The sequence below is a fragment of the Rhipicephalus sanguineus genome, chromosome 5, assembly GCF_013339695.2.
Source record: "Rhipicephalus sanguineus isolate Rsan-2018 chromosome 5, BIME_Rsan_1.4, whole genome shotgun sequence".
Taxonomy (NCBI): Eukaryota; Metazoa; Arthropoda; class Arachnida; order Ixodida; family Ixodidae; genus Rhipicephalus; species Rhipicephalus sanguineus.
In genome coordinates, this window is record NC_051180.1 from 191,187,638 (window position 1) to 191,198,316 (window position 10,679).

The window sequence follows — 10,679 nt, forward strand, 5'->3', positions numbered from 1 at the left end:
AAGAGTGGACAGGAGTGCCTCCGGCATAGCCGACTTGCAAAAAAGGGTGCCTGTCTGAGAGTGCTACCCAACAAAGGGGGCGCTTGCCAGGGTACGGCTCGGACAACACATCAGAGGGTATTTTCGGCCAAACGGACCTTCTACCACTTCCAGACGTGTGTCGCCGCACCTTAGCGGTTATTCTCCATTCACTATCATGGTATGGAATAAAGTCCAGCTACCTGTTAGTGGGAGAAAGGTTACTTAGGTGCGTTTCAGCAGGTTGTACCGGTGGCGTGACTTTGGGCCAGCCTTCTCACGGTTTTCCTGCGGTTGTGTGGCCGCTTCCCCCTCTCCCAATTCGCTGCTGCGGGCAATGACAGGGTTTGATGGCAGCTGCATGAGCCCGGGGGCTTGCCCGCACGAGACTTCACGCATTGCCATACGTGGAGCAAACAACATCACGTTTAATGCCTGGCCAGGTGGCACAGTGGCAGAACTTTTGAAAATTCCTACGGCCACTCGCATGTCCGGCCAACCACCAGTCCTGGTGGCTTTCCTTAGACTGCGGGGTACCCCCTCCTTGAATGACTCCTGGGGAGCTTCTTCCGGTTGGATATGTAGCGTAGGAAAACTCTTCAGGCGACAAACAAATGCAAATCCAATGTGCCCGCAGCAATACCAGCCTGCGTAAACGGCACATGGCGCCGACGGCAATACCAGACTGTCAGTACGCGCCCGCTTCTTGGGAGCGTGGCTCTTGGAGCCCGTCAACATTGTGTTGACAAAACAGATCACCCTGATGTGCCTTTGGGAGCTCTTCTCTGCTTAAAGGACCCCTGACACCGAATTTGGAAACGCGATATGCTTGTGTTGTTTCATAGTCCTGCATGCGGGGGCACTTCTGACCGATTATGAGTGACGAGCGTTGCCTTTAAGATATTTTAATTTGGTTTTAAAGTAAGCCTGAGTGCTCATCTGAACTTTGAACTCCTATCAACATAACCACTAGTATGACGTAGACGTACGCCCCTTGTGACGTTGCAGAGGTAAAGCAAGTATTGTCGACGTCACAGACAGAAATACGCGCGGTGCACTGTGGTTATAGTCTAGCCACCCTAGTTATAGTGAACTAGAACCAACTTCCTAAGGGGCGATCGGAGATCTGTTCGTTCCGCTTGTTCGTTCTCCTGGGGGAGAACAAGCGCGCTGATTGGCTGAAGCCGGACAACTCACGCCATTCTAAGGGGCGTGGCCATTTCTTTTTTTTCCTTGATGTTTTCTTTTTTGGTGACGTCATGCCGCGTCATAACGAGAATGTCGTCTGCTAAAAGTGAACGGAGAGCGAGCCCGTTCGCTCGCGTTCTCTCGAGCGAACAATGGCGTCGCACGGCATGTATTTCGAGTGATGCGGCGGTTGCGGCTGCCGCAACAGCTGATTTTGAGAAAATTGCGCTTGCAACGGCGCTTCCTTGCTACGTTGGCGTTTCTCGAAGCAGATGCAGAATGGTAGGAGGTGCGAAATGCGTTTGAAGAGATGAGCGAGTGTGAATTCCGGCGTCGCTTTCGTTTCTCGAAACGTACTGTACCTTGGTTGTGCGACGATCTCGGCCCCGTCATCGGGTGCCAACGAACCAGTGGGATTTAAACAGAGCGGAAGGCGTTGTGCGCGCTGAGATTTTTGCGATCGGATGCTTCCAGCGCGCTGTCGGCTGCGAGGAATCCAGCGGCCTGTCGCAGTCGTCCGTCAGGAACACGCCATTACTGTCGTTCGCGGGCAAAAACGGTGGGTGGCCTTTTCCGGAGACCACAGACGCGAAGAGCGAACAAAGGCGGCGTTCGCGCGGCTCGGGCAGATTCCCGTTGTGGTCGGGTGCGTGGATGGTACGCTCATCGCAATCCCGAAGCCCCATGGCCTGAGCTCCGCGGACACGACGCATTACCGCATTACATGTCGGGGAAGGGACTCTACGCATTCAACACCACGATCGTGAGTATTATTCATGCATTGTATGCGTAGCGAATTGTTTCATTTATATCGCTTAAACTTTCCGCTTTACTGAGGCTGTTGCAACTGAGTATAAGTGGGAGCGGTATTTTCGATCTATCCAGAACGGGAATTGGTTCGTTTCAGGGCACTTCGCTTAGGATAAGCGATGAAATCATGTGACGCGGAGTACACTTTGGCTCAGCGGCCTGCACAGTGCATAATATTACTGTTGCTCGTTCGCCGTGTGTACCCGAAGCTTGATTCTCGATTTGTATTTGTTGAGATTAGCGCTCCCAGAATGTGCCGTAGTATGTCCTTATTGTTCATTGTCGTGATGGACGTTACATGGATCAATACATGGATGGATGAATAAACTTTATTTCGGTCCCTCGGAACGCGCCCTAGCACATACATTAAATACGCATTGTTTCATAACCCTTTTTTCAGTCGAAGTTTTTCGTGTTGTATATATTTTGTGATACATTGCCTTAAACATACAGCAGTAATTTGGTTAAAAGGCTTTGGTGCCTGAAAGATGGGTTGTTCCAAGCAGTAAACATGCAGACTACCCTTTGACACTGCATTGTCCTCGTGTTAGAACTTATGGTACAAGTCCTACCCTGTCGATGATTTGTCCATAGCTATGTTTCAACAGTCAGTAACAGTGAAGACAGATGTAGTTACATTAACATAATACCCAACATTGTACCCAAGGTCATTTATGGGTACAATTTTGACTGAATTGAATTCTGCAGACATGTGATGCCGACCTCTGGATGTCAGTCCATGTTTCCTGGGGTCATGTCATGACTAGTGGGTATGGCGGGGGAGCCCTCTCCGTCAGCACCTGGAAGCAAAACTTCGGCTTGCTTGGTAAGTGCTGTCAATGCTTGCCACATTCAAGACGTTATCACTACAGCTGTCATGCCGACCTCGTGCAGGAGACTCCAGCTATACATTAGAACCGTGGTTCCCGACACCAGTGCCCGGACGACCAGCTCGTGGCACCCCTGATAACCACTACAACAAGGCCCACACCGCCATGCGCAATGTTGTGGAGTGGTGCATCGCTGTAAGCTTGTGCACAGCTGCTCAAGCATCATTGCTGCTTGTGCAGCTCTGCACGACATTGCGTTGGCGGCACATGAGCCTGTTCTCGAAGGAAACGATGACACTGACGATGCTGACTGCTGCCAGCAGCAGCTGAGCTACCACCACCACCACAACGGGAGCCAGCAGCAGCGCAACCGTGTAGTGAACCTGTTTCGAGAACTACAGGGCCTGCATGCTTGAGCACCTGCGCAGAGTACGCCGCCGCCTGCAACGACCTCGGCAGCATTGCGTGGTGCGTGTTTGTCTTTGTTCATTGTGTTTGTCACTGTGTTTTTTTTACTACACTTCAAATGTTTGCTACACATATCAACGAAACAGCGTTCTCCTATCAATGAATAACCCCCTTGAATAGGTTGGCAAAAACTGTGAAGCTCACCCTGACTCACTCGTGAAATATATTTTGCTCTTGGGGCTCACTCAAACTCAGACTCACCAAAATTTTCCTCAAGCGAATTCACTCGGACTCAGGCTCACTAAAATGTTTTCACCCGGACTCGAACTCACCAATGTATTACTCACTTGGACTCACAGCTCGATCTGAATCTGAGTGAGTCGACTCATGAGTGATTTTGCCGACCTATGCCCCCTTGTCACACAACGCCATGCTGATGAAATGCTTCGACCAGGTTGTAAAATACGGCGCTTCACACTAAGCACAAGTGAGAGCTCAACTGTGAATGGCACATGGTGCCATTCACAGCCAAAGTGGTAACCGGAAAAGGCTGTTTGAATCAGGACAGCAAGATGCGGTAGCTTTAGTGCAACAAGAATCGTGCTTGTAAATGAAGTGAACAACAAGGGTGGTGTCAGAATTGAAATTTTATTACAAGTATCACGAGCAATGCACATAAAAAGCAAAATAAATAAATATCCTTTAAATTTAATGCCAAGGAAAAGAATATAAAAGTAGCTTCCTTTTATAATATACAAATGGAGTTATTACAAAGTGCCTGCTGCTCCTCTGCAACAACACACGCGTCTCGCAGCACGAAAGTCATTGTATTACATGAAAACAAGGCACAGTCGAACCGGTATTAATTGAACTCGCTAAAAAATGCAAGTTGTTGGTTGCTGATATGTCTTCCTCTATTATTGATTTCTGTTTGTACCCAATCCTGTTATCTAAACACTTCTAAGCAACACAACACGTATTCGTCAACTATTTTTTGGTCTTGCAATATTTCAAAATTGTTGTGCAACCTAGACCTTTCACAAACGCTTTTCTTTTTTCTAGGATGTGTAAAAATCGATAGAAAACGTACAGTGTGCCACAATATTCTACACGTATACACTATAAACATAAGGATACACTACAGTGCACTATGTGCATATACTACAAAATTGCTCAATGCATGACTTTGTATAATGAGATTTTAAAAAATGACATGGCAAAACATGATTTATAAATGAAACCACACTGTGCTATGCACATGTACTACAAAACTGCTGAATGCATCACCTCGCACGATGAGATTAAAAAGAAATGACATCGCAGGACACGATTTACCATTGATCTACACTTTACTTTGTACAATGAAACAGCACATCAGTGCTTCTGATATGCAGAAAAAGAAAATTAACTGAAAGAAAATTGCAGGGCACCATTGAAGCAAACCAGCGTATCATAGCTCGTGATGTGAACAAAAATAAATCTACATATATGTACAACTAGTCTTTACAAATCACTGTGCAGGTGCCTTCCGCTGCAATGAGGGCCCGGGCGAGGGTACCAACGCCTTGCAATTTGTGGACCGCGTCACCGAGAAGTTGAACCTGACGCAGCTTTCCAATGATGCCTGGCCCTGCCGCCTGGTGTTTGCGGCTAGTAACTCCAGCGCCTCGGCCTGCCGGTTGCCCCCATCTCGCAGCTGCGGCATGAGCTGGAAACCAAGAAATGTGTTGCCATTATCATCTATAAATTTCCTGCTACCGACTCTTCGCTGGAAGCTTCTGTTCGTGAAGAGTTTCAGTGTGTGCAACAATTTCCTCTCTGTTGAAAATCCACTGACCCAACGGCATCCATGAATGGTGCTTGGTTCACCGCACAACCAACGCACTTCGTTTGGATAGACCAAAGCGGTGCCGGAATTCATTTTCGCTCATCTCATCAAACGCATCTCACGCCTCTAACCACCTCTGCATGAGAAGCAACCAAACAGCCCTTTTCAGGGCTACACAATCGTTTGCCCGGCTTTACGCGATGACTGACACAACCTCCTTCCGAAACCCTAGCTGCTGCAGTATGCAAAACATACAGCAAGCAGGTGTAACACAGGTGCAAACATGTGCATTTGTGTATGATGGCTATGTGAAAAAGTTATATAACGAGCTTGCTTTTTGAACAGTATATTTAGCAATAGCACATTTTCAGTTTCACTTTTGAAGCAATTGACAAAATAGAGAAACATTTCAAGATGTTGAACATTTTTGCAATGCTACCTTTTTGCCACATCTGCAAGCCAGGACACCTGTTTATTCCATCTGACAGTTATGCATACAACTAGCTCCTGCAACCGTTTGCCAAATTTTTTTTGTGCAGCCTTTTGTCTTTATGCCCACAGATGTCATCTCTTCACAAACATATGCCTGCACGCATGAGCATCACCTGTGAGCATGTAACACCATCTACAGTTAATCCAAAACATCAGCAAAATTTACGTGTTGGGGCACGGGAAAGATCCTGGGCCACATCCTCTTCAGCCACACCAGTAGCAGCTGGAGCAGGGCTCACCTGTTATAGTAAGAAGTTTCTTGATTGACACACTGAGTGCAATAAGAAGTATGGAGTGGAAGTGGACAATAGCAATGTTTTTTTAGAATGTTTCAACAGCGGCATGCTATGACACACAGACTTCGGAGAGAGGGGTGGAGGGAGGCAAGCCTACTGGCTACGCACCTCACTCGACTCGAGGGTCTGAGAAATGGGTTGGAACAAGTAGGGTGCTCTAGTGACCTTCGAAATATAGTTCGCGGCTGTTCTTTCGTCATCACCGCAAATGTGGCTGTTTCGCATTCTGTTCTGGGCGGCGCAACGTGTTAGCACCTCAGCTAACGCGGCGGCCGGGTGATCCACTCGATATTGTTTGAAAAAGTAAAACTAACAGCGCGTAATGGCTCGAAGCAAACGAGCCCACTTGTTCGCAGCATACAAGTAACAATGATATTCTAAGCCAGTGCTTACCGATTCAGACCACCCGAACTATGGGCCTCGCACACTCGTCCCTGTCAAGCACGACGCGGCCACGGTAATCCGAAATCTGGCCGCCTCGGGTGCTGCTGTAAAGCACAAGCGGGACGTGTAAGATGACCGACCACAATACAATTGTGCTCGCACTCACCTCTGCTGCCCTCGGAGTTTGGCAAGACCCTGCTGCGAATAGTAGCGCTCATTCCTCCATCGGGCTTGCCACTGGGCCCTGGTGTTACGCGCAGGGACTTCTTCGTTCAAAAGCGCTACTAGCTCTTGCCACATGTCGTCCCGGTCCTCCCTCGTGAACGACGGCTCCAGCGGGCACGACAGACGGCAGGGTTCTATTTGGTGTCGCAGAAGTCTGTTGCCAAACTCGGGGGTCAATGTTGCCAGACTGCCGCCAGATTTGGCGTATAAATTTGCCCCTGCGGTTTCAGCTTTCCCGTAAGGCTTCTGTGTCATCCGCGGCGCATTTCGAAAGTGCCTGTGCGACATCGGCCGTTTTAATGAGCGGCACGAACGGACCCCGCGTGTTGCAGAAGTCGGGACGCGTTTTTTCGCTGCGTGCGCCGTACAATTAAGATATCTGACTTGAAGTAGGGAATCCACGCGCAACGACTCGTTGGAGTCCACGTACGTAAGGGAAACTGAATTAATCGCAGAAGCCCGGACACGCGTGTGCGCCGTGTTGCGATACATCGGACTCGTGTCCCCGAAGTACAGATTATCTCCGTAGCTGTGCGTGCCGTGTCTACCATGCCCAACTACGCTCACACTTCCGATCGCATCGCTCGACGAGTATGAAACATACATACCACGGCTGGAGAATTGATGCACGTCGCATATATCAGTGCTAGCTACGCCCGTAGGCTGCTTTATCGCCGCTGCTGGACGACACTGCTAGGTCTGAGCTGGTGGTGGGAGGCGCGCGACTCGTGGAACTGTAAATGGGGGGCCCTACATGGAAGAGGGGCTCCACCCACAATAACCACAAACAACCAAAATTCCAATTAATGCATGTTTATTTTTTCCGGGCTTGAGCACTATCAAAAATTAACAAAAACGAATGAAAACAAAACAAAAAAAACGCACACAGCAGGTTGATCAATCTGCATTTGTCGCACTATCGTCTTCAAAGGGGATACCGGCGTGCGATGGCCTCGATGAGCCGAAGGAACTTGTCCTTCACGTTGGGACGTGCGTTCACGGACTTCCACCACAGCCAGGCGAGGTGAGAACGCATCAGAGCGGGAGTCGTTTTGTTGCAGTTGCGAACGAGTCGTCTTTTTTGCTTTCTGTCACTCGCTTTCGATGCGTTGCGTGTTGGCGCCTGTTGCAGGGTCGATGAAGTTGACGCTGTGGTTCACGGTGTGCCAGTCGAGGTTTAGCGGCGTCCCATTGGCATTCACGAGGCTGGGTATGCTCCGGTATGCGGCCCACTCGTCACTGAACACCGTCGTGCCGGGAAGAACGTTCTTTGCGATCAGAGGACCAAGGCTGGCCGCGTCTCTTTTGTCGCCCTCGAACAGTCTTAGCTCCTTCGTGGACACGCACAGCATGCCGAAAATCCACGGGCCCTTGTCTGACACACCACCGTAGTTGTTGCGGCGCCTGGGGGGAACATTGTCGCCAGTCAGAAGGCGGCCTCGGTTCGCCTCGGTCGACACGGCACGCACAGCTACGGAGATAATCTGTACTTTGGGGACACGAGTGCGATGTATTGCAACACGGCGCACACGCGTGTCCGGGCTTCTGCGATTAAATCAGTTTCCCTTACGCGTACGTGGACTCAAACGAGTCGTTGCGCTTGGATTCCCTACTTCGAGTTAGATATCTTAATTGTACGGCGCACGCAGCGAAAAAACGCGTCCCGACTTCTGCAACACGCGGGGTCCGTTCGTTCCGCTCATTAAAACGGCCGATGTCGCACAGGCACTTTCGAAATGCACCGCGGATGACACAGAAGCCTTACGGGAAAGCTGAAACCGCAGGGACAAATTTATCCGCCAAATCTGGCGGCAGTCTGGCAACACTGACCACCGAGTCTGGCAACAGACTTCTGCGACACCAAATAGAACCCTGCCCGACAGACTCGCGATCTGTGGGTGCTCTTTCACAAAAGCCAGCAGAAGCTCCTTTTGACGATCCGACACCCGAGAACCAACGCAGACGTTGCGATCGGACGACATTTTGAAACTACGTCAGCCGCTACTTTTCTCTTTTTTTTTTTTTCGCGTGCGCGACACCATCTAGCGACGACGTCAAAAAAAACTAACATTATTAAATATCATCACTCAAAGCTGTTGCTGTTTGAAAGAGTGTTTGAGCTTGAGAAGCAAAAACAATAATTTTCTGTAAAGTAATTATATTTATTAAAAGGCGAGAAACGCTTCACGGTCCCTGTGCCGACGTCACAGGATGCGCGTCTACTTCCGGAAAGCTGTCCGCTTCACGATTGGCTGTTCTCTTCCTCTCGGCGGTTCTAGGCGGGAGAGCTGCGCCTCCTCTCACTTCTGTGACGTAGGATACCGCAGAACGAACGCGGAACGAACAGATCTCCGATCGCCCCCCTAGTGGCGCGAACGGGAGGGTTCAGGCGTTCCTTTTGGCGAAGAAAACCCCAGGTGACGCCAGTGCAACCTTTTCTAGTCGTACCGCCCCTTCTGCTGTAGGCGCTTGCGCGCGTTTCTTGTGTGCATTTCTCCACGTCCCGTGTCGTTGTAGCGGTGCCGTACATTAATAGACAGTTTCAGTTGAGCGCCCACTACATATATGTGGACGCAGCCTGTCATTGGGAATGGCTGGCAGGCTGCGTCCGCAGAGCTGCTGCGGATGCCCAAATAAAACTGTGTAACGCGTTCAACAGAGAACGTGTATGCCGTTCGCTTCGACTAACTTCCAATGAATATCGTACTCGGCTGTTTCAGGAGGTTGAAACAACTTACACAGGCATAATTAAGTCAAATGCTAATTACCCACAATTAAGCCGAGTTGCGATCCTGGTATGCGTAGCCATTTCACGCTCGGCAAGATGTGCCGAGCAAAGCCTAATTAAGATTAAATAGTACTGAGTCTATTTGGGTTTAATTAGGCTAATTACCTAATTAGGCTTACATTGACATCGAATACAAGCTAGTCGAGACCGAGCCTCGAATGCGCGACTTAACGTAATTAAGCTAATTACACTATAATTAACCTAATTACGTTATACTTAAGGCTAGTCTGACTTGGGATGCAAGCTAATCAAGACCAAGTCTCCATTGTGCCACTTAGACGTATTAAGCTATTGCATGTCGGTGGGCTAGTTGGTTTGCTAGCATTGTAACGAAAAAAGACGATAGAAGAGGCGCTGCGTGAGATATGGACGTCATCTGGCAATACGGCGGGAGACATGAGTGCTGTGTTGCGGGCTGGTAGTCCCGGCGCAGCGGCAGGCGAAGACCGGCGGTGACCAACGCGACCGGCGGGGACGCCAGCCAGCCCGAACACGCGGTTTGGCGCGATGCGCCGAAGGAGAAGAAACGTCCGCACTCCGCGAGTACTCTCCACAAACTATCTTATTTATATGTCACCTGGGTAAAACAGGAATACCAGAGCGGCGCCCCCTGTCATTCCTACAATGCAATACTGAACCGAAACCGAAACACAACATGAGCTTGTGCAGAGGGAACGGAGGAAGACAAGTTTCAGCGCAGTCACATTTTCAGCGCAGCTTAAGGAACTAGGGTCTTTAAAATTGCGTATCTATGTATTTTCTATTAAAGGAACACACCACCTAATACTTACCTAATGATGTTGTACCTCAGATATGCGTAATATCTACTTTTTGATCGACAGCGTTCACAAGTATGAACAGCCGTACCAGTTCAAGATGGGTGGGTGGTAAGCAAGTGGTTCAACTTTGGCCGGGTGGCTGAATCGAGTGACGTGCCGACAAACAGAAAGACAGACAGACCAAAATTTCTGCGTTTAAGTTCCCCAAGAAAGACTATCGTCTTTAAAACAGCGAATGAATACAGGGACGGAAAGGGGCACACACACGAGCGCAGTATGTGTGCCCCTTCCGTCCCTGTCTTCTCGCGCAGTTTTTCTGTTACAGTGCTATTAAGCTAATTATTCTAATTAATCTACTTCAGCTAATTAACCTACTTGGTGTTGTGATTGCCTAGCTCTACCCAATCGAACACGCTCAACATCTATTCTATACTCGTGATTTACTATGTGATCCCGTGAACACTTCGTCCATCGGCGTGTGAATGCACGTGTCGACACTCGGCTGGTCAAGTCAGGACCAGCCAAGCATTTTTATAACTAGGTTAGCCAAGCAGAATTCACTGTAAGAATGACTTACTAATGTTGATCTACACTCGCACCTTGGCATGCGGTGCATTACGAGTGAATGGCGGC

The 10,679-nt window shown here is 49.2% G+C and overlaps 1 protein-coding gene and 1 long non-coding RNA gene across 2 annotated transcripts; one reads left to right on the forward strand and one right to left on the reverse strand.

Annotated features, from left to right (window-relative positions):
* The first annotated feature begins 1,928 nt into the window (after positions 1-1,928).
* Positions 1,929-4,968, forward strand: LOC125758578 (uncharacterized). The gene is made up of 4 exons (XM_049415900.1): positions 1,929-1,969; positions 2,725-2,842; positions 2,911-3,314; positions 4,776-4,968. The coding sequence occupies exons 1-3, from the start codon at positions 1,931-1,933 to the stop codon at positions 3,174-3,176; spliced, it is 423 nt and encodes a 140-aa protein (XP_049271857.1). The 5' UTR covers positions 1,929-1,930; the 3' UTR covers positions 3,177-3,314; positions 4,776-4,968.
* Positions 4,969-5,752: 784 nt separating this feature from the next.
* On the reverse strand, positions 5,753-6,534 carry LOC125758579 (uncharacterized). Its single transcript, XR_007416238.1, has 3 exons — positions 6,421-6,534; positions 6,264-6,358; positions 5,753-5,813 (listed from the first exon to the last, which is right to left on the reverse strand). It is a non-coding gene; the product is annotated as an uncharacterized LOC125758579 (long non-coding RNA).
* Positions 6,535-10,679: the final 4,145 nt, after the last annotated feature.

Excerpts from the sequence above, each read along its gene's own strand:
- LOC125758578 (XM_049415900.1), top strand. The coding sequence starts at position 1,931 with ATGTCGGGGAAGGGACTCTACGCATTCAACACCACGATC. Across the intron at positions 1,970-2,724 it reads ACGCATTCAACACCACGATC|ACATGTGATGCCGACCTCTG; the intron begins GTGAGTATTATT and ends TGAATTCTGCAG. Across the intron at positions 2,843-2,910 it reads GCAAAACTTCGGCTTGCTTG|GAGACTCCAGCTATACATTA; the intron begins GTAAGTGCTGTC and ends GACCTCGTGCAG.